General features: G+C 48.1%; 1 protein-coding gene across 1 annotated transcript in view; it reads left to right on the forward strand.

Moving 5' to 3' along the window:
• The window catches only part of LOC109886494 (voltage-dependent T-type calcium channel subunit alpha-1H), a 98,886-nt gene extending 80,579 nt beyond the window's left edge, over positions 1–18,307 (forward strand). The window contains exons 25-35 of the mRNA XM_031820264.1: positions 1,083–1,275; positions 2,767–2,918; positions 3,413–3,522; positions 3,965–4,098; positions 6,235–6,305; positions 8,051–8,129; positions 8,554–8,675; positions 10,387–10,698; positions 14,075–14,246; positions 15,035–15,768; positions 16,863–18,307. Coding sequence (XP_031676124.1) covers positions 1,083–1,275; positions 2,767–2,918; positions 3,413–3,522; positions 3,965–4,098; positions 6,235–6,305; positions 8,051–8,129; positions 8,554–8,675; positions 10,387–10,698; positions 14,075–14,246; positions 15,035–15,768; positions 16,863–18,113 — 3,330 coding nt within the window. The 3' untranslated portion in view covers positions 18,114–18,307. The remainder of the gene's footprint in view (positions 1–1,082; positions 1,276–2,766; positions 2,919–3,412; positions 3,523–3,964; positions 4,099–6,234; positions 6,306–8,050; positions 8,130–8,553; positions 8,676–10,386; positions 10,699–14,074; positions 14,247–15,034; positions 15,769–16,862) is intronic.
• The last annotated feature ends 5,342 nt before the right edge of the window (positions 18,308–23,649 follow it).

A 23,649-nucleotide genomic window follows, 5' to 3' on the forward strand; every position in this document is an offset into this window, starting at 1 on the left:
AGTACAGCAGTAGAACCAATAAGTCCTGATGAGTGTTGTGGCAGTACATCAGTAGATCCAATAAGTCCTGATGAGTGTTGTGGCAGTAGATCCAATAAGTCCTGATGAGTGTTGAGGCAGTACAGCAGTAGAACCAATAAGTCCTGATGAGTGTTGTGGCAGTAGATCCAATAAGTCCTGATGAGTGTTGTGGCAGTACATCAGTAGATCCAATAAGTCCTGATGAGTGTTGTGGCAGTACAACAGTAGATCCAATAAGTCCTGATGAGTGTTGAGGCAGTACAACAGTAGATCCAATAAGTCCTGATGAGTGTTGTGGCAGTAGATCCAATAAGTCCTGATGAGTGTTGTGGCAGTAGATCCAACAAGTCCTGATCAGTGTTGAGGCAGTACAACAGTAGAACCAATAAGTCCTGATGAGTGTTGTGGCAGTAGAACCAATAAGTCCTGATGAGTGTTGAGGCAGTACAATAGTAGAACCAATAAGTCCTGATGAGTGTTGAGGCAGTACAACAGTAGATCCAATAAGTCCTGATGAGTGTTGTGGCAGTAGATCCAATAAGTCCTGATGAGTGTTGTGGCAGTAGATCCAACAAGTCCTGATCAGTGTTGAGGCAGTACAACAGTAGAACCAATAAGTCCTGATGAGTGTTGTGGCAGTAGAACCAATAAGTCCTGATGAGTGTTGAGGCAGTACAATAGTAGAACCAATAAGTCCTGATGAGTGTTGAGGCAGTACAACAGTAGATCCAATAAGTCCTGATGAGTGTTGTGGCAGTAGATCCAATAAGTCCTGATGAGTGTTGTGGCAGTAGATCCAACAAGTCCTGATCAGTGTTGAGGCAGTACAACAGTAGAACCAATAAGTCCTGATGAGTGTTGGGGCAGTACAACAGTAGAACCAATAAGTTCTGATGAGTGTTGAGGCAGTACAACAGTAGAACCAATAAGTCCTGATGAGTGTTGGGGCAGTACAATAGTAGAACCAATAAGTCCTGATCAGTGTTGAGGCAGTAGAACAGTAGAACCAATAAGTCCTTATCTGTCTGTTTCTGATATTGTGGTTTATCTTCGTTCTCCAGCCGGTGAGGAATCACAACCCGTGGATGCTCCTGTTCTTCATCTCCTTCCTCCTCATCGTCAGTTTCTTCGTCCTCAACATGTTCGTGGGCGTCGTCGTGGAGAACTTCCACAAGTGTCGTCAGGACCAGGAGGAAGAGGAGGCCAAGGCCCGGGAGGAGAAGAGAGCCAAGAGAGCAGAGAAGAGGAGGCGGAGTAAGAGGGAACGAGGGAACGAGGGAGGGATGGAGGGAGGGAGGGAGGGAGGGAGGGAGGGAGGGAGGGAGGGAAGACATGTTGCTCCTGATGTTGGTGTGACACATACTGTTTCCTACACACACACACACACACACACACACACACACAGACCCAAACACACACACCCCTCTATCTGCAGTCTGTCGTAGTGTTCAGCTCAGTGACATAAACTTTCTGGCAAACAGAGATGCTTTTCTGGCCAAAGACACCTTGAGATGGTGATGGATAGGATGGAACTCCTGAGGCAGCAGTTTCATCTACACACACACACACACACACACACACACACACACACACACACACACACACACACACACACACACACACACACACACACACACACACACACACACACACACAGTCACACACACACACACACACACACACACACACAGTCACACACACACACACACACACACACACACACACATACACACACAGACACACAGACACACACACACAGACACACACACACACACAGTCACACACACACACACACACACACACACACACAGTCAAACACACACAGTCACAACTCTCTGGCAGTAACTTCATCGATGACCTCATAGCAGAAGCATAAGGAGATTTTTTACTGTTGTCCCTGAGACCTGATCTACAGACGACCAGTTTAATGACCAGGTTACTCTGTGTGTCTGTAACAGAGGCCCAGGAGAGGCCCAGTTTAATGACCAGGTTACTCTGTGTGTCTGTAACAGAGGCCCAGGAGAGGCCCAGTTTAATGACCATGTTACTCTGTGTGTCTGTAACAGAGGCCCAGGAGAGGCCCAGTTTAATGACCAGGTTACTCTGTGTGTCTGTAACAGAGACCCAGGTTAATGACCACTTTACTCTGTGTGTCTGTAACAGAGGCCCAGGAGAGGCCCAGTTTAATGACCACGTTACTCTGTGTGTCTGTAACAGAGGCCCAGGAGAGGCCCAGTTTAATGACTAGGTTACTCTGTGTGTTTGTAACAGAGGCCCAGGAGAGGCCCAGTTTAATGACCAGGTTACTCTGTGTGTCTGTAACAGAGGCCCAGGAGAGGCCCAGTTTAATGACCAGGTTACTCTGTGTGTCTGTAACAGAGGCCCAGGTTAATGACCACTTTACTCTGTGTGTTTGTAACAGAGGCCCAGGAGAGGCCCAGTTTAATGACTAGGTTACTCTGTGTGTTATTCCAGAGGCCCAGGAGAGGCCCAGTTTAATGACCAGGTTACTCTGTGTGTCTGTAACAGAGGCCCAGGAGAGGCCCAGTTCAATGACCAGGTTACTCTGTGTGTGTGTTCCAGAGGCCCAGGAGAGACCCAGTTTAATGACCAGGTTACTCTGTGTGCCTGTAACAGAGGCCCAGGAGAGGCCCAGTTTAATGACCAGGTTACTCTGTGTGTCTGTAACAGAGGCCCAGGAGAGGCTCAGTTTAATGACCAGGTTACTCTGTGTGTGTGTTCCAGAGGCCCAGGAGAGGCCCTACTATGCAGACTACTCCCCGGTGCGTCTCACCATCCACACGTTGTGCACCAGCCACTACCTGGACCTCTTCATCACCATCATCATCGCTACCAACGTCCTCACCATGAGCATGGAGCACTACAACCAGCCGCAGGTAACTATAGCAACCGCACTACGATACAAACACCTCCAGGTTACTATAGTAACCACACTACACTAGAACGAGTCACAGGTAACTGTAGCAACCACACTACGATACAAACAACCCCAGGTAACTATAGTAACCACACTACAATAAAACCAGCCACAGGTAACTATAGCAACCACACTGCAGTAGAAACAGCCCCAGGTTACTATAGTAACCACACTACAATACAACCAGCCACAGGCAACTATAGCAACCACGCTGCGGTACAGACATCCCCAGGTTACTATAGTAACAACACTACAATTACAACCTGCCACAGGTAACCATAGTAACCACACTACAACTATAGCCATCATAGACTGGTAACTATAGCAACCTCAAACTGGTAACCAATGCAACCTCACACACTGGTAGCCTTAGCAACCACAAAGTTAACTAGGACAATCGGTACCTATAGCAACGAGTGTGTGTGTGTGTGTGTGTGTGTGTGTGTGTTCCAGTATCTGGAGGAGGGGTTGAAGTATTGTAACTACGTCTTCACTCTCGTGTTCGTTATCGAGACGGTCCTCAAACTCATCGCCTTCGGGCTGAGACGCTTCTTCAAGGAGAGGTAACACACAACACACACACACACACACTCTCTGGGTGAGACGGTCCTCAAACTCATCGCCTTCGGGCTGAGACGCTTCTTCAAGGTGAGGTAACACACTACACACACACACACACCCTCTGGCTGAGACGCTTCTTCAAGGAGAGGTAACACACAACACACACACACACACTGCATACACACACACCCTCTGGCTGAGACGGTCCTCAAACTCATCGCCTTCGGGCTGAGACGCTTCTTCAAGGTGAGGTAACACACAACACACACTGCATACACACAGACACACACCCTCTGGCTGAGATGCTTCTTCAAGGAGAGGTAACACACACACTCACACACACACACACCCACTCTGCCTACACACACACACACTGCATACACACACAACACACTTTCAATACGCTGTGTGGATACACCATGAAACGTAGTGTTCTCTGTGTAGGTGGAACCAGCTGGACCTGGCCATAGTGTTGTTGTCCGTCATGGGCATCACTCTGGAGGAGATTGACCTCAACGCATCACTGCCCATCAACCCCACCATCATACGCATAATGAGAGTACTGAGGATCGCTAGAGGTACTCACACACACACACACACACACACACACACACACACACACACACACACACACACACACACACACAAACACACACACACACACACACACCCATCAACCCCACCATCATACGCATCATGAGACTACTGAGGATCGCTAGAGGTACTCACACACACACACACACACACACACACACACACACACACACACACACACACACACACACACACACACACTCACACACACTCACACGCATCATGAGAGTACTGAGGATCGCTAGAGGTACTCACACACACACACTCACACACACACACACACACACACCCATCAACCCCACCATCATACGCATCATGAGAGTACTGAGGATCGCTAGAGGTACTCACACACACACACACACACACACACACACACACACACACACACACACACACACACACACAAAAGTATAATTACAAGCATTTCATAAGTGTCAAAGGCTTTTATTGACAGTTACATGAAGTTGATGCAAAGAGTCAATATTTGCAGTGTTGACCCTTCTTTTTCAAGACCTCTGCAATCCTCCCTGGCATGCTGTCAATTAACTTCTGGGCCACATCCTGACTGATGGCAGCTCATTCTTGCATAATCAACGCTTGGAGTTCCAGAATTTGTGGGTTTTTGTTTGTCCACCTGCCTCTTGAGGATTGACCACAAGTTCTCAGTGGGATTAAGGTCTGGGGAGTTTCCTGGCCATGGACCCAAAATATTGATGTTTTGTTCCCCGAGCCACTTGGTTATCACTTTTGTCTTATTGCAAGGTGCTCCATGCATTGTTCGTCACCAAACTGTTCCTGGATGGTTGGGAGAAGATGCTCTCGGAGGATGTGTTGGTACCATTCTGTATTCATGGCTGTGTTCTTAGGCTAAATTGTGATGTGGCCCACTCCCTTGGCTGAGAAGCAACCCCACACATGAATGATCTCAGGATGCTTTACTGTTGGCATGACACAGGACTGATGGTAGCTCTCACCTTGTCTTCTCCAGACAAGCTTTTTTCCAGATGCCCCAAACAATCGGAAAGGGGATTCATCAGAGAAAATGACCTCAGCAGTCCAATCCCTATACCCTTTGCAGAATATCAGTCTGTCCCTGATTTTTTCCTGGGGAGAAGTGGCTTCTTTGCTGCCCTTCTTGACACCAGGCCATCCTCCAAAAGTCTTCGCCTCACTGTGCGTGCAGATGCACTCACACCTGCCTGCTGCCATTCCTGAGCAAGCTCTGTACTGGTGGTGCCCCGATCCCGCAGCTGAATCAAATTTAGGAGACGGTCTTGGCGCTTGCTGGACTTTCTTGGGCGACCTGAAGCCTTCTTCACAACAATTGAACCGCTCTCCTTGAAGTTCTTGATTATCCGATAAATGGTCGATTTAGGTGCAATCTTACCGGCAGCAATATCCTTGACTGTGAAGCCCTTTTTGTGCAAAGCAATGATGATTGCACGTGTTTCCTTGCAGGCAACCATGGTTGACAGAGGAAGAACAATGATTCCAAGCACCACCCTCCTTTTGAAGCTTCCAGTCTGTTATTCGAACTCAATCAGCATGACAGAGTGATCTCCAGCCTTGTCCTCGTCAACACTCACACCTGTGTTACCGAGAGAATCACTGACATGATGTCAGCTAGTCCTTTTGTGGCAGGGCTGAAATGCAGTGGAAATATTTTTGGGGGATTCAGTTCATTTGTATGGCAAAGAGGGACTTTGCAATTAATTGCAATTCATCTGATCACTCTACATAACAATCTGGAGTATATGCAAATTGCCATCATACAAACTGAGGCAGCAGACTTTGTGAAAATTAATATTTGTGTCATTCTCAAAACTTTTGGCCACGACTATATATGTGTACAGTATGTGTTTGGGTCCTTTTCTACAGTTTTAATGGTTCTGTTCTGGTTTCAGTTCTAATGGGTCTGTTCTGGTTTCAGTTCTAATGGTTCTGTTCTGGTTTCTGTTCTAATGGGTCTGTTCTGGTTTCAGTTTTAATGGTTCTGTTCTGGTTTCTGTTCTAATGGTTCTGTTCTGGTTTCTGTTCTAATGGTTCTGTTCTGGTTTCAGTTCTAATGGGTCTGTTCTGGTTTCTGTTCTAATGGTTCTGTTTGGTTTCTGTCTCCTCAGTGTTGAAGCTGTTGAAGATGGCAACAGGGATGAGAGCTCTACTAGACACTGTGGTTCAGGCCCTGCCTCAGGTAACTATAATACTAATGTAATACTGTAGTAGTACTATAGTAATACTGTTGATAGTAATATAATACTGTAGTAGTACTATAGTAATAATGTTGAAGATGGCAACAGGGATGAGAGCTCTACTAGACACTGTGGTTCAGGCCCTGCCTCAGGTAACTATAATACTAATGTAATACTGTAGTAGTACTATAGTAATACTGTTGATACTAATATAATACTGTAGTAGTACTATAGTAATACTGTTGATACTAATATAATACTGTAGTAGTACTATAGTAATACTGTTGAAGATCTGTTTGGGTGTTATAATAATCTGTCTGGGTGTTATAATAATCTGTCTGGGTGTTATAATAATCTGTCTGGGTGTTATAGTAATCTGTCTGGGTGTTATAATAATCTGTCTGGGTGTTATAATAATCTGTCTGGGTGTTATAATAATCTGTCTGGGTATTATAATAATCTGTCTAGGTGTTATAATAATCTGTCTGGGTATTATAATAATCTGTCTGGGTGTTATAATAATCTGTCTGGGTGTTATAATAATCTGGCTAGGTGTTATACTAATCTGTCTGGGTGTTATAATAATCTGTCTAGGTGTTATACTAATCTGTCTGGGTGTTATAATAATCTGTCTGGGTGTTATAATAATCTGTCTGGGTGTTATAATAATCTGGCTAGGTGTTATACTAATCTGTCTGGGTGTTATAATAATCTGTCTAGGTGTTATACTAATCTGTCTGGGTGTTATAATAATCTGTCTGGGTGTTATAATAATCTGTCTGGGTGTTATAATAATCTGGCTAGGTGTTATACTAATCTGTCTGGGTGTTATAATATTATGTCTGGGTGTTATAATAATCTGGCTAGGTGTTATAATAATCTGTCTGGGTATTATAGTAATCTGTCTGGGTGTTATAATAATCTGGCTAGGTGTTATACTAATCTGTCTGGGTGTTATAATAATCTGGCTAGGTGTTATACTAATCTGTCTGGGTGTTATAATAATCTGGCTAGGTGTTATACTAATCTGTCTGGGTGTTATAATAATCTGGCTGGGTGTTATAATAATCTGGCTAGGTGTTATACTAATCTGTCTGGGTGTTATAATAATCTGGCTAGGTGTTATACTAATCTGTCTGGGTGTTATAATAATCTGTCTAGGTGTTATACTAATCTGTCTGGGTGTTATAATAATCTGTCTGGGTGTTATACTAATCTGTCTGGGTGTTATAATAATCTGTCTGGGTGTTATAATAATCTGGCTAGGTGTTATACTAATCTGTCTGGGTGTTATAATAATCTGTCTGGGTGTTATAATAATCTGGCTGGGTGTTATAATAATCTGACTGGGTGTTATAGTAATCTGTCTGGGTGTTATACTAATCTGTCTGGGTGTTATAATAATCTGGCTGGGTGTTATACTAATCTGTCTGGGTGTTATAATAATCTGGCTAGGTGTTATACTAATCTGTCTGGGTATTATAGTAATCTGTCTGGGTGTTATACTAATCTGGCTGTGTGTTATAATAATCTGACTGGGTATATTATTCTCTCCTCCATTATAATATATTCTGTGTCTCTAGGTGGGGAATCTGGCTGTGTGTTATAATAATCTGACTGGGTATATTATTCTATCCTCCATTATAATATATTCTGTGTCTCTAGGTGGGGAATCTGGGTGTGTGTTATAATAATCTGGCTGGGTATATTATTCTATCCTCCATTATAATATATTCTGTGTCTCTAGGTGGGGAATCTGGGTCTGCTCTTCATGTTGCTGTTCTTCATCTATGCAGCACTGGGAGTGGAGCTGTTTGGGAAACTGGGTCAGTCACAGTGCTGTGAGTGTGTGAGTGTGTTTCATTTACGCTGATGAGCTGTTGAGTTGATTTCCCTGAAATTAATTACGTCTTCCTTCTCCTATTTTCTCTCTTTTTTCTCCCCCTCTCTCTCTTTCTCTCTTTCTCTGTCTCTTTCTTTTTCTCCCTCCCTCCCTCCCTCCCTCCCTCCCTCCCTCCCTCCCTCCCTCCCTCCCTCCCTCCCTCCCTCCCTCCCTCCCTCCCTCCCTCCCTCCCTCCCTCCCTCCCTCCCTCTCTACCCACTTCTGTTTCACTCCCTCCCCTCTCTTCCCCTCTCTCTCTCCCTCACTCTCTCCCCCTCTCTTTTCTCCTCCCTCCCTCACACCCCCTTCCATCTCTCTCTCTATATATCACCCCACTACCCCCCTTCATGTGTTCTCTGTGCTTATAGAGTGTTCCGAGGAGAACCCGTGTGAGGGTCTGAGTCGTCACGCCACGTTCCAGAACTTTGGCATGGCGTTCCTCACCTTGTTCCGCGTTTCCACCGGTGACAACTGGAATGGAATTATGAAGGTAAACTACCCAATCAGAGAGTGATAGTCAACCAATCAGCTATGTCAGATCACAGCTGGGGAAACAGGGTTTAGTTGTAGACCTTGCTGCTGTTCCAGGCACAGAGGAAACCCCTCATTAATAGTAAATGAAGACTGCTACTGAATGCAGACATTCTTCTTGCTTTTACACAGGGTTCTAATCCTTCTTTACAGGTTCTAACCCGTGTGGACGTTCTAGTAAAACAAATATCTATATTTTATTTTACACTCCAATTGCAATTCTGATCTTGTCTCATCGCTGCAACTCCCCAACGGGCTCGGGAGGTGAAGGTCGAGTCATGCGTCCTCCGAAAAACATGACCCACCAAAACCACGCTTCTTAACACCGCGCCCACTTAACCCAGAAGCCGCACCAACGTGTCGGAGGGAAACACCGTTCAACTGACAACAGAAGTCAGCCTGCAGGCGCCCGGCCCACCACAAGGAGTCGCTAGAGTGCGATGAGCCTTGTCAACAATTGTGCCCTGCCCTATGGGACTCCTGGTCACTGCTGGTTGTGACACAGCCTGGGATCAAACCCGGGTCTGTAGTGACGGTACTCAAGCACTGCGATGCACTGCCTTAGACCGCTGCGCCACTCTGGAGTCATGCGTGTGGAGCTTCTATTTAAGGCTTGGAGCACAGAACACACACACAGAACACAGAACACACACACAGAACAAAGAACACAGAACACACACACAGAACACAGAACACAAGACACACACACAGAACACATGCACAGAACACAGAACATACACACAGAACACAGAACAAAGAACACACACACAGAACACACACACAGAACACAGAACACAGAACACATGCACAGAACACAGAACACTGTTCCCAGATGTCTGTCAGTGGAACCTGATTCATAACCTAGTAAACCAACATGGAATGTTTTACAAATCTACACGGAACGTTGAGGGAACCAGAGATATTTATCTGAATCGCTCATTGGCTAAAACCATCTCCCTTCCCCCGTGCTCTGCCTGGTAATTGGCTGTTATCCAAGTCAGTCAGACACTCTGGCTCTCTGATAGACTTGGCTCTGTGTGTCTTGTGCCAACAAACTGGCTGTGGCTCAACTCAATGGCTCCACCTTGTGGCCAGGACTGGAGTTACAGCCTGAGAAACACAATACAACCTAATGCCATCATTCTACACTCTCTCCATTCTACACAAGAAGCTCTGTTGGCATGAAAAGCATGGACAATGACATTGTGTAACAGTATAAGGGTTTAGGGCCTCCTGCTCTTCAGTAAACAACAGTCCCCATTTTCTGGTGTCCTCAAGCATCTTGACAGAAACTAGAACCTCGTTGTCATACTTGAGTAAAAGTAAAGATACATTATAATAGACAAATGACTGAAGTGAAAGTCACACAGTAAAATACTACTTGAAGTAAAAGTCTAAAAGTATTTGGTTTTTTAATATACTTTAGAATCAAAAGTGAATTTAATCGCTAAAATATACCCTCTTGTTGTCTGAGCTACCTGTCCCAATAGTAGTATTCTGTTGCTCTGTCTTTGAGATGATGTGTCTTTCTCAACCCTCTTGTCGTCTGAGCTACCTGTCCCAATAGTAGTGTTCTGTTGCTCTGTCTTTGGTATGATGTTTGTCTCTTTCTCAACCCTCTTGTTGTCTGAGCTACCTGTCCCAATAGTATCATCCCTCTGTCCCCTCAGGACACGCTGCGGGACTGTCGTCCAGAGGACCGCTCCTGTCTGTCCTACCTTCCTCTGGTTTCTCCGGTCTACTTCGTGACCTTCGTCCTGACGGCCCAGTTCGTGCTGGTCAACGTGGTGGTGGCGGTGTTGATGAAACACCTGGAGGAGAGCAACAAGGAGGCACAGGAGGAGGCAGAGGAGGAGGCCAAGGAGGAGGAGGCGCGTCAGGAGGAGGCCAGGCAACAGGAGGCCAGGCAAGAGGAGGCGCGACAGGAGGCCATCTGTCCCTTTAGCAACGCCACAGTGGGCGGCGTGGAATCATCTGGACAGGTATGGAGATGGATCACCTGTAGGTGGACCTAACCACAGATCTAGGGTCAGATCAGCTTCACATCAGTCCTTAACTGTCAGGGGGGGGACCTAACCACAGATCTAGGGTCAGATCAGCTTCCCGTCAGTCCTTAACTGGGGGACCTAACCACAGATCTAGGGTCAGATCAGCTTCACATCAGTCCTGTCAGGGGGGGGGGACCTAACCACAGATCTAGGGTCAGATCAGCTTCACATCAGTCCTGTCAGGGGGGGGGGGACCTAACCACAGATCGAGGGTCAGATCAGCTTCACATCAGTCCTTAACTGTCAGGGGGGGGGGGGGGGGGGGGCGTAACCACAGATCTAGGGTCAGATCAGCTCCCCATCAGTCCTTAACTGTCAGGGGGGGGAGGGGGACGTAACCACAGATCTAGGGTCAGATCAGCTTCCCATCAGTCCTGTCAGGGGGGGGGGGGACCTAACCACAGATCTAGGGTCAGATCAGCTTCCCATCAGTACTGTCAGGGGGGGGGGGACCTAACCACAGATCTAGGGTCAGATCAGCCAGTCCTGTCAGGGGGGGGGGGGGGGACCTAACCACAGATCTAGGGTCAGATCAGCTTCCCAGGGTTAGACTCTATACCCTTCTCATACTGAGGATAAATACAGGCCTGTAATTCCCAGGGTTAGACTCTATACCCTTCTCATACTGAGGATAAATACAGGCCTGTAATTCCCAGGGTCAGACTCTCTACCCTTCTCATACTGAGGATAAATACAGGCCTGTAATTCCCAGGGTTAGACTCTCTACCCTTCTCATACTGAGGATAAATACAGGCCTGTAATTCCCAGGGTCAGACTCTCTACCCTTCTCATACTGAGGATAAATACAGGCCTATAATTCCCAGGGCCAGACTCTAATCCCCTTCTTGCCAATTTGCTCAGCAGAATCTCTGAGAAACCTTGCAGGAATAATATCCAGGTCTGTGGCTTTTGGAGCATCTAAACTCTGCCAGCATACTGACTACTTCGGCTGTTGCGACCTTTGCAGAAAGAAAAAGAGTTTGGCTGAAACCCTAAATCGATATAATATTTCTTGACTTGGTCGTTTCCGTACAAACCAGAACTGGTCGACAGCTTGTTGGTGACAGAAGTTTAAAAAGGAGTTGAATTTATTAGCAACCTCTGCTTTTTCATATACCATCTCCCCTCTGACGTTCAGTCAAATACTGTTTTAGTTTGGTTTTGGTTGTACTACTGCAGCCTAGTTGGTGGTGGTACTACTGCAGCCTAGTTGGTGGTGGTGGTACTACTGCAGCCTAGTTGGTGGTGGTGGTGGTACTGCAGCCTAGTTGGTGGTGGTGGTACTACTGCAGCCTAGTTGGTGGTGGTGGTACTACTGCAGCCTAGTTGGTGGTGGTGGTACTACTGCAGCCTAGTTGGTGGTAGTACTACTGCAGCCTAGTTGGTGGTGGTACTACTGCAGCCTAGTTGGTGGTGGTGGTACTACTACAGCCTAGTTGGTGGTGGTGGTACTACTACAGCCTAGTTGGTGGTGGTGGTACTACTACAGCCTAGTTGGTGGTGGTGGTACTACTACAGCCTAGTTGGTGGTGGTGGTACTACTACAGCCTAGTTGGTGGTGGTACTACTGCAGCCTAGTTGGTGGTGGTGGTACTACTGCAGCCTAGTTGGTGGTGGTGGTACTACTACAGCCTAGTTGGTGGTGGTGGTACTACTACAGCCTAGTTGGTGGTGGTACTACTGCAGCCTAGTTGGTGGTGGTGGTACTACTGCAGCCTAGTTGGTGGTGGTGGTACTACTGCAGCCTAGTTGGTGGTGGTACTACTGCAGCCTAGTTGGTGGTGGTACTACTGCAGCCTAGTTGGTGGTGGTGGTACTACTGCAGCCTAGTTGGTGGTGGTGGTACTACTGCAGCCTAGTTGGTGGTGGTGGTACTACTGCAGCCTAGTTGGTGGTGGTGGTACTACTGCAGCCTAGTTGGTGGTGGTGGTGGTGGTACTACTGCAGCCTAGTTGGTGGTGGTACTACTGCAGCCTAGTTGGTGGTGGTACTACTGCAGCCTAGTTGGTGGTGGTACTACTGCAGCCTAGTTGGTGGTGGTGGTACTACTGCAGCCTAGTTGGTGGTGGTGGTACTACTGCAGCCTAGTTGGTGGTAGTGGTACTACTGCAGCCTAGTTGGTGGTGGTACTACTGCAGCCTAGTTGGTGGTGGTACTACTGCAGCCTAGTTGGTGGTGGTAGTACTACTGCAGCCTAGTTGGTGGTGGTACTACTGCAGCCTAGTTGGTGGTGGTGGTACTACTGCAGCCTAGTTGGTGGTGGTACTACTACAGCCTAGTTGGTGGTGGTGGTACTACTACATCCTAGTTGGTGGTGGTGGTACTACTACAGCCTAGTTGGTGGTGGTGGTACTACTACAGCCTAGTTGGTGGTGGTGGTACTACTACAGCCTAGTTGGTGGTGGTGGTACTACTACAGCCTAGTTGGTGGTGGTACTACTGCAGCCTAGTTGGTGGTGGTGGTACTACTGCAGCCTAGTTGGTGGTGGTGGTACTACTGCAGCCTAGTTGGTGGTGGTACTACTGCAGCCTAGTTGGTGGTGGTACTACTGCAGCCTAGTTGGTGGTGGTGGTACTACTGCAGCCTAGTTGGTGGTGGTGGTACTACTGCAGCCTAGTTGGTGGTGGTGGTACTACTGCAGCCTAGTTGGTGGTGGTGGTGGTGGTACTACTGCAGCCTAGTTGGTGGTGGTACTACTGCAGCCTAGTTGGTGGTGGTGGTGGTACTACTGCAGCCTAGTTGGTGGTGGCGGTGGTGGTGGTACTACTGCAGCCTAGTTGGTGGTGGTGGTGGTGGTACTACTGCAGCCTAGTTGGTGGTGGTGGTGGTGGTGGTGGTGGTACTACTGCAGCCTAGTTGGTGGTGGTGGTGGTGGTGGTGGTGGTACTACTGCAGCATAGTTGGTGGTGGTGGTGGTGGTGGTGGTACTACTGCAGCCTAGTTGGTGGTGGTGGTACTACTGCAGCCTAGTTGTTGTTGTTGGTGGTGGTGGTACTACTGCAGCCTAGTTGTTGGTGGTGGTGGTGGTGGTGGTGGTGGTGGTGGTAGTGACGACGACGACGATGGTGACAGTGATGACGGTACTGACGGTGATGATTGCTATGGACCGGTACGGTCCCGTGTGGCTCAGTTTGCTAGAGCCAAGGCACTTACGACTCCAGGGTTGTGGTTTTGATTCCCTTGGGGTGGTACAGCATGAAAATGTATCCACTCACTCCTGTAAGTCGCTGTGGATAAGAGAATCTGCTAAATGACTAAAAGTTTAATAAGATGAGGAAGATGACGTTCATGGTCGTGTTTTTGCCCCAGGTTGTGGAAGAAGAGCGTTGTCGTGGTAGCCTGCTGACCGCGGGCCGGCCGTCTCTGTCTCGTATGATGTCTCTGCCTAGCGACAGCTACATGCTCCGCCCCCTACAGCCTCTCGGACACACCCGCTACCCTCCCATTGGCCACGACACCTACAAGGGATGCGGTTTCTCAGGTAACCATCCCTCAGAGTTCTAGAGTTCTGTCTCTGCTTGGTCCCAGTGTTCTATCTCTCAGTGTTCTATCTCTCAGTGTTCGATCTCTCAGAGTTATAGGTCTCAGAGTTATAGGTCTCAGAGTTATAGGTCTCAGAGTTATAGGTCTCAGAGTTATAGGTCTCAGAGTTATAGATCTCAGAGTTATAGGTCTCAGAGTTATAGGTCTCAGAGTTATAGGTCTCAGAGTTATAGGTCTCAGAGTTATAGGTCTCTGAGTTATAGGTCTCTGAGTTCTGTCTCGGCTTGGTCCCAGTGTTCTATCTCTCAGTGTTCTATCTCTCAGTGTTCGATCTCTCAGAGTTATAGGTCTCTGAGTTATAGGTCTCAGAGTTATAGGTCTCAGAGTTATAGGTCTCAGAGTTATAGGTCTCAGAGTTATAGGTCTCAGAGTTATAGATCTCAGAGTTATAGGTCTCAGAGTTATAGGTCTCTGAGTTATAGGTCTCTGAGTTATAGGTCTCAGAGTTATAGGTCTCAGAGTTATAGGTCTCAGAGTTATAGGTCTCTGAGTTATAGGTCTCTGAGTTCTGTCTCGGCTTAGTCCCAGTGTTCTATCTCTCAGTGTTCTAGGTCTCAGTGTTCGATCTCTCAGTGTTCTATCTCTCAGAGTTCTATGTCCCAGAGTTCTATGTCCCAGAGTTCTATCTCTCAGAGTTCTAGGTCTCAGGGTTCTAGGTGTCAGGGTTCTAGGTCTCAGAGTTCTAGGTGTCAGAGTTCTTGGTCTCTCTCTCTCTCTGTCTCCTAGGTTCTGTCTACTCCATGGGTTCTAGCGGAGCAGGATCCCTACTGCAGGTCCCGGGGGCGTTACCGTCTGGAAGCCACGCATCCCTCAGCTCCAGGGGCTCCAGCTGCAGACCCACAGTCAGGCTCAACCCCTCCCACAGCGTAGACAGACACTCCCTCTCCATGGCGAGACACACCCCCAGGAGGCCTGGCCACGTTGACAGCAGACGGGCCTCTTATATACATAGTCCATCCCACAGTATGGACACACATAGTTACAGACTCAGCCCTGCTCAGAGCATCGACAGAGACTCCTCCCGTTACCTCGATAGACGGGCCTCTTATATCCACAGCACCTCCCACAGCATGGACAGTAGACACACCCCTTATTTCCACAGCCCCTCCTACAGCATGGACAGTAGACACACCCCTCGTATGGATAGACACACCCGTTATATCCACAGCCCCTCCCACAGCATGGACAGTAGACACACCCCTCATATGGATAGACACACCCCTTATATCCACAGCCCATCCCACAGCATGGACAGTAGACACACCCTTTATATCCACAGCCCCTCCCACAGCATGGACAGTAGACACACCCCTTATGTCAGTAGCCCCGCACACAGCATCAATAGACACACCCCTCATAACAATAGACACACCTCTTATATGAGTAGCCCATCCCACAGCATGGACAGACAGCCGGGACCCAGCTCCTCCCTCAGTGCGAGAAGACAGCTGAGGAGACAGGTATGTAGACTGCAGCTTTTACCCAGGTAGCACATTAATTTCCATTGGATGTTCTGCGAACGTCTGTTTTTGGAGCCTTGCATGCAAGTTGTTAGAATGTTTTGTGTTAGCTGGGAACTTTACAGTCCAGGCCAGATCGAGTTGTTAGAATGTTTTGTGCTAGCTGGAAACTTTACAGTCCAGGCCAGATCAAGTTGCTATAATGTTTTGTGTTAGCTGGGAACTTTACAGTCAAGGGCCAGATCGAGTTGTTGAATGTTCTGTGCTAGCTGGGAACTTTACAGTCCAGACCAGATCGAGTTGTTGAATGTTTTGTGCTAGCTGGGAACTTTACAGTCCTGGCCAGATCGAGTTGTTGAATGTTTTGTGCTAGCTGGGAACTTTACAGTCCTGGCCAGATCGAGGTGTTGAATGTTTTGTGTTAGCTGGGAACTTTACAGTCCAGGCCATATTGAGTTGTTGAATGTTTTGTGTTAGCTGGGAACTTTACAGTCCAGGCCAGATCGAGTTGTTGAATGTTTTGTGCTAGCTGGGAACTTTACAGTCCTGGCCAGATCGAGTTGTTGAATGTTTTGTGCTAGCTGGGAACTTTACAGTCCTGGCCAGATCGAGGTGTTGAATGTTTTGTGTTAGCTGGGAACTTTACAGTCCAGGCCATATCGAGTTGTTGAATGTTTTGTGTTAGCTGGGAACTTTACAGTCCAGGCCAGATCGAGTTGTTGAATGTTTTGTGTTAGCTGGGAACTTTACAGTCCAGGCCAGATCGAGTTGTTGAATGTTTTGTGTTAGCTGGGAACTTTACAGTCCAGGCCAGATCGAGTTGTTGAATGTTTTGTGTTAGCTGGGAACTTTACAGTCCAGGCCAGATCGAGTTGTTGAATGTTTTGTGTTAGCTGGGAACTTTACAGTCCAGGCCATATTGAGTTGTTGAATGTTTTGTGTTAGCTGGGAACTTTACAGTCCAGGCCATATTTAAATTTCATTCACCTTCAACTGTCATTAATTTAATGTTCAAACATTATGTTCAAAACAGTCCCAGTGACCTCTGACCCTCTGTTTCCTGTCTCTACTTCCTACTTCCTGTCTGTTCGTAGGAGGCGGTGCGTTGTGACTCTGAGGACCTGAGCTGCAGTTCCACCGACGATCTGCGGGGGAGCTCTGTCGAAAGCACCCACCTCACCGTACCCAGCATGCACCTCTCACCGCTACCCAGCCTGCCCCCTGGTGGTAACACACACCTGGACGTACACCACCCCTCCTCGCCGTCCCGTGCCCCCCGAGGACGCACCTCCAGCGCACACACACTCCGCCACACACACACCGTACACACACTGCGTCACACACACAGTCAGAGGGTTATATCTACCAGAGGACACAGTAGGAGCCACAGTGATAGTGGGCCCCAGCGGCCCCCCAGCCCTCAGATCTCCACCCCTCAGACAACAGACAACCCACAGACACCCCAGAGACCTGAGATACCCCAGACCCCAGGTCCCAGCCTCACCATCTCTCTCTGCTCTAGAGGTCCCAGCCTGTCCCTCTCCTCCCCCTCCACACCCTCAATCCCCAGCCCCAACCTCACCATCTCTACTCCCTCCACTCCCCAGAGCCCTCAGACCAGCTTTGGCCCAAAGCAGAGTCCCAGTTCCAGCCCTGCCTTCAGCCGTGATCCATTTCCCCTGAGCCTCGGTTCCAGTCCTAGCCGTCTCCCCACTTCCTTTCCAGATGAGACTGATGATGAAGTCTGTTGCATCACACACCACGCGTCCAGCCCCTCACACACACCTGAACACACACACCACACGTCCAGCCCCCCACACACACCCTGCTCTCCCCACACCTCCCTCCACGCCTGCCTCTCATTTGAAGAGGACCAGAGGAACCTATGTCTCAGCAGCCAATCGGCGTCTCCCGTTCGAGAGTGGACCAGGAAGCAGAGGATGAGCCCGCCCTGCATCTCCGTAGCCCCACCTGCTGAAGCCCAGGTTTCCACGGTGACCCAGTCGACGGACAGCAGCATGCATCTGAGGAGGCGGACCCTGTCGGTTGACTCCGCCTCTCAGAGAAACTCATTGGACACGAACCCAGCGGAGACACGCCTTTCTGTCCCCTTTCTCCAATTGGACTCCAGCTTTATAAGCATCACGGTGGATTCTGACCAATCAGGATGCTCGTTATTGACGGACAGCGAATCAACCGTTGAGGGGGAAGGTGAGGGGAGAGAAGGGGGAGGAGCTCGGAACTCTCAGTCTCTGCTGGGATTGGTTCCCAACCCTCTCAGAAGGAGGAGCTTAGTGCGCATGCTCAGCACACGGGAAGGAGAGGAAGAGGAGACTCAACCCTGACCTCTGACCTCTAAGAAATAGTTTCCTTTCTCCAACCATCCTCCTAGAGAGACTCTGGTGAGGCAGCAGGGTTTTAGTCCAGCCCTGTTGGAACAGGTCTGATTCAGCCAATCAGCTGTTGATAAGGACAACCCTGACCTCTGACCCCTAACCCCTAACCCCCCAGAAAGACTGCTGTGCTGTAGCCCCCCCCCCCCCCCTGAGGAGCCGTAGCCCCTCCCCCCTGATGTCAGAGTGTGACATCATGGTACGGAATGATATGCAATTGGACCCCCCACCTTCTCCCTCCCTCACCCACCCATTGGTGGAAACTGTGAGCGGTTGACCTTTTCCGTACTGTGTGTCTGTTAGGAGACGATATGTGTGTGACCTCATCAGAACCTCCGGCACTGAACACTATACCTGCCGTTAGTCGACCTTTAACTATGTCACCTTTAATCACCTTTGACCTTTCACCCGGCGACAGCCTCCCGTCGCTGCAGGTGACGTCGGAGTGACGTCCTTTCTCCTGGAACACCCGGGAGGACCTTTCACCCGGCGACAGCCTCCCGTCGCTGCAGGTGACGTCGGAGTGACGTCCTTTCTCCTGGAACACCCGGGAGGACCTTTCACCTTTTTTTGACCATTTAAAACACAAAGAAGTTTGAATAGCACTAGATCTAACGAGGTCGCCTTTTAACCTTCGACCTTTATCTGATGTTTTGTCTGTTTCTTCCTTATTGTACAGCTTCTGTCAGGTCCTGTTTTAGTCCAGACACTTCTCCTGTCTCCATGGTTACTACCAGACACATATATAGAGAAACATGTTGTTAAATATATGGCCAGATATACGACTGTGGTTACTATAACTAACTAACTGACAGATTAGGAACTCTGTCACTTTAACTTATAATTACTAGAACTACTCTCTATCTATCTCTCTCTCTCTCTCCCTCTCTCTCTCTCTCTCCTCCTCTCTCCCTCTCTCTCTCTCTCTCTCCCTCTCTCTCTCTCTCTCCTCCTCTCTCCCTCTCTCTCTCTCTATCTATCTCTCTGTCTCTCTCTCTCTCTCCCTCTCTATTTATCTCTCTCTCTCTCTCCCTCTCTCTCTCTCTATCTATCTCTCCCTCTCTCTCTCTCTCTCTCCTCCTCTCTCCCTCTCTCTCTCTCTCTCTCTCTCTGTCTCTCTCTCTCCCTCTCTATTTATCTCTCTCTCTCTCTCTCTCCCTCTCTCTCTCTCTCTCTCTCTCTCTCTCTGTCTCTCTCTCTCTCTCCCTCTCTATTTATCTCTCTCTCTCTCTCCCTCTCTCTCTCAGGTTAGAGCTAGACTAAATAGTTAATATGTGACTGTATGACAGGTGGAGATTGATTGAATGAGAGCTACATGGAATGTATTTGCAGAGATATAGGCCACTTGCAAAATGCCCCCCTATTCCCTACCTAGTGGTCAAACTGGCCCCCTGTTCCCTACCTAGTGGTCAAACTGGCCCCCTATTCCCTACCTAGTGGTCAAACTGGCCCCCTATTCTCTACCTAGTGGTCTAAATGGCCCCTATTCCCTACCTAGTGGTCAAACTGCCCCCCTATTCCCTACCTAGTGGTCAAACTGGCCCCCTATTCCCTACCTAGTGGTCAAACTGCCCCCCTATTCCCTACCTAGTGGTCAAACTGGCCCCCTATTCCCTACCTAGTTGTCAAAATGTCCCCCTATTCCCTACCTAGTGGTCTAAAGTAGTGCGCTATGTAGGGAATAGGGTGTCCTATGGGATGCACCCAGACGGGACCACCTGTATGTAAAATGTGGATAAAAGCGTTGTGTTTTAAAGATGATTATGTGATTATATATTAGAGTATTGAAGATGCAGGTAACTGAATAAAGGAAACACCAACAGTGTTTTTAACAGGACGTTGGACGACCAGGAGCCAGAACAGCATCGATGCTCCTTGGTTGGTCCGTTACAGGCCCCTCAGAACAGCTTCGATGCTCCTTGGTTGGTCCGTTACAGGCCGGTCAGAACAGCATCGATGCTCCTTGGTTGGTCCGTTACAGGCCCATCAGAACAGCTTCGATGATCCTTGGTTGGTCCGTTACAGGCCCCTCAGAACAGCATCGATGCTCCTTGGTTGGTCCGTTACAGGCCCCTCAGAACAGCTTCGATGCTCCTTGGTTGGTCCGTTACAGGCCGGTCAGAACAGCATCGATGCTCCTTGGTTGGTCCGTTACAGGCCCATCAGAACAGCTTCGATGCTCCTTGGTTGGTCCGTTACAGGCCCCTCAGAACAGCATCGATGCTCCTTGGTTGGTCCGTTACAGGCCGGTCAGAACAGCTTCGATGCTCCTTGGTTGGTCCGTTACAGGCCCCTCAGAACAGCTTCGATGCTCCTTGGTTGGTCCGTTACAAGCCAGTCAGAACAGCATCGATGCTCCTTGGTTGGTCCGTTACAGGCCCATCAGAACAGCTTCGATGCTCCTTGGTTGGTCCGTTACAGGCCGGTCAGAACAGCATCGATGCTCTTTGGTTGGTCCGTTACAGACCGGTCAGAACAGCATCGATGCTCCTTGGTTGGTCCGTTACAGGCCCCTCAGAACAGCTTCGATGCTCCTTGGTTGGTCCGTTACAGGCCCCTCAGAACAGCTTCGATGCTCCTTGGTTGGTCCGTTACAGGCCGGTCAGAACAGCTTCGATGCTCCTTGGTTGGTCCGTTACAGGCCCCTCAGAACAGCATCGATGCTCCTTGGTTGGTCCGTTACAGGCCCCTCAGAACAGCATCGATGCTCCTTGGTTGGTCCGTTACAGGCCCATCAGAACAGCTTCGATGCTCCTTGGTTGGTCAGTTACAGGCCCATCAGAACAGCTTCGATGCTCCTTGGTTGGTCCGTTACAGGCCCCTCAGAACAGCTTCGATGCTCCTTGGTATAGATTCTACAAGTGTCTGGATCTCTATTGGAGGGCGGGTGGATGGGGGGCGTAGCCATGGTAACGCAAATAATGGCCCGCCCAGCATGCCGACACATGATCCTCAGGAGATATGGGGCTGTTGATAGCTTAATAATGGACTCAGGAACCACACCTGTGTGGAAGCACCTGCTTTCAATATACTGCATATACTGCAGTATCCCTCGTCAACTCCACGTGTTTCCGTTATTCTGGCAGTTACCTGTTGCCGCTACGGGGAAGGTAAATAAATACGAAAGCTTCCGGAACAACGACTAACATGTGACTAACCGTACGACGACCATATTTAGACATTTATATATCAACGCTGGTACTATAAGAAGCTTCCGGAACAACGACTAACACGTGACTGACCGTACGACGACCATATTTAGACATGTTTATATAAGAAGCTTCCGGAACAACGACTATAAAACTATATTATATGTTGATATTGATGATAGTGTTTTATATGAAAGCTGATACTATATTATACGTTGGGGTTGGCAGGGTAGCCTAGTGGTTAGAGCGTTGGACTAGCCGAAGTGGTTGCCCCGAGCTGACGAGAGGTGAAACATCTTGTTGTTCTGCCCCCTGAACAAAGCAGTTAACTCACTGTTCCCCCGGTAGGTCGTCACTGTAAATAAGAATTTGTTCTTAACTGACTTGCCCTAGTTAATAAAAAATATATTTAACCATTTTTAAGAAAGTATTTTATATGAAAGGTTCTTTAATCTGATACATTGATGAATAAGAGCTGATATGTAGCTGGGACTTGTTTCAGAAGACGAGAAAACTATGGAACAACGAGCAAATGTCTGAGGTCCACACATTATACACCCATGTTTTAAGGGAGAACACCCATGTTTAACGGGAGAACACCCATGTTTTAAGGGAGAACACCCATGTTTAAAGGGAGAACACCCATGTTTTAATCAGAACACCCATGTTTAAAGGGAGAACACCCATGTTTTAAGGGAGAACACCCATGTTTAAAGGGAGAACACCCATGTTTAAAGGGAGAACACCCATGTTTTTAAGGGAGAACACCCATGTTTTAATCAGAACACCCATGTTTTAATCAGAACACCCATGTTTAAAGGGAGAACACCCATGTTTAACGGGAGAACACCCATGTTTAAAGGGAGAACACCCATGTTTAAAGGGAGAACACCCATGTTTAAAGGGAGAACACCCATGTTTTAAGGGAGAACACCCATGTTTTAAGGGAGAACACCCATGTTTTAATCAGAACACCCATGTTTTAATCAGAACACCCATGTTTAAAGGGAGAACACCCATGTTTAACGGGAGAACACCCATGTTTAAAGGGAGAACACCCATGTTTAAAGGGAGAACACCCATGTTTAAAGGGAGAACACCCATGTTTTAAGGGAGAACGCCCATGTTTTAATCAGAACACCCATGTTTTAAGAGCGAACAGACGTTAGTATTGCACCCATGTTTTAAGGGAGAACACCCATGTTTTAATCAGAACACCCATGTTTTAAGGGAGAACAGACGTTGGTATTGCACCCATGCTCCACCAAGGTTTTCCAGCTCACAGCTTTGACCCACTACAGTATCTATGTTGGTGTTTCTACTTCAAACTATGTGTAGGCAGGTTGCTTAGGATTAAAGAAGATATATTTCAATCAACCAATCAAATCACATGAATAAAATAAATACACCAATGAGACGCAGCGGTTGGTTCTTGTTGACGTGTTGTTTTATATTTCATATTCCAGCTTCAGCATTTTACAATAAAATATTAAATGACATGAATTATTTCACATTATAACAGGATTTACAGCCACTCTAATGGAGGTCTCTCTATTCTCTCTGTCCCTCTCTCTCTCTCTCTATTATCTCTGTTTCTCTCAGAGAGAGATCTATCTATCTATCTATCTATCTCTGGCTCTCTCTCTCCCCCTCTCTCTCTCTGTCTCTCTCTCTGTCTCTCTCTGTCTCTCTCTCTCTCTGTCTCTCTCTCTCTCTCTCTCTCTCTCTCTCTCTCTGTCTCTCTCTCCCTCTCTCTCTCTCTGTCTCTCTCTGTCTCTCTCTCTGTTTCTGTCTCTCTCTCCCTCTCTCTCCTCTCTCTCTCTCTCTCTGTCTCTCTCTCTCTCTCTGTCTCTCTCTGTTTCTCTGTCTCTCTCTCCCTCTCTCTGTCTCTCTCTCTGTCTCTCTCTCTGTCTCTCTCTCTCTCTCTCCCTCTCTCTGTCTCTCTCCCTCTCTCTGTCTCTCTGTCTCTCTCTCCCCTCTCTCTCTCTGTCTCTCTCTCTCTGTCTCTCTCTCCCTCTCTCTGTCTCTCTCTCCCTCTCTCTGTCTCTCTCCCTCTCTCTGTCTCTCTGACTCTCTCTCTGTCTCTCTCTCTGTCTCTCTCCCTCTCTCTGTCTCTGTCTCTCTCTCCCTCTCTCTGTCTCTCTCTCCCTCTCTCTGTCTCTCTCCCTCTCTCTGTCTCTCTGTCTCTCTCTCCCTCTCTCTGTCTCTCTCTCTCTGTTTCTCTCTCTCTCCCTCTCTCTGTCTCTCTCTCTCTCTCTCTCTCTCTGTCTCTCTCTCCCTCTCTCTGTCTCTCTCTCTCTCTAATCTCTCTGTTTCCTACAGCTTTAATACTGAGTTCC

The sequence above is a fragment of the Oncorhynchus kisutch genome, unplaced genomic scaffold (genome assembly GCF_002021735.2).
Source record: "Oncorhynchus kisutch isolate 150728-3 unplaced genomic scaffold, Okis_V2 scaffold3202, whole genome shotgun sequence".
Lineage (NCBI taxonomy): Eukaryota > Metazoa > Chordata > Actinopteri > Salmoniformes > Salmonidae > Oncorhynchus > Oncorhynchus kisutch.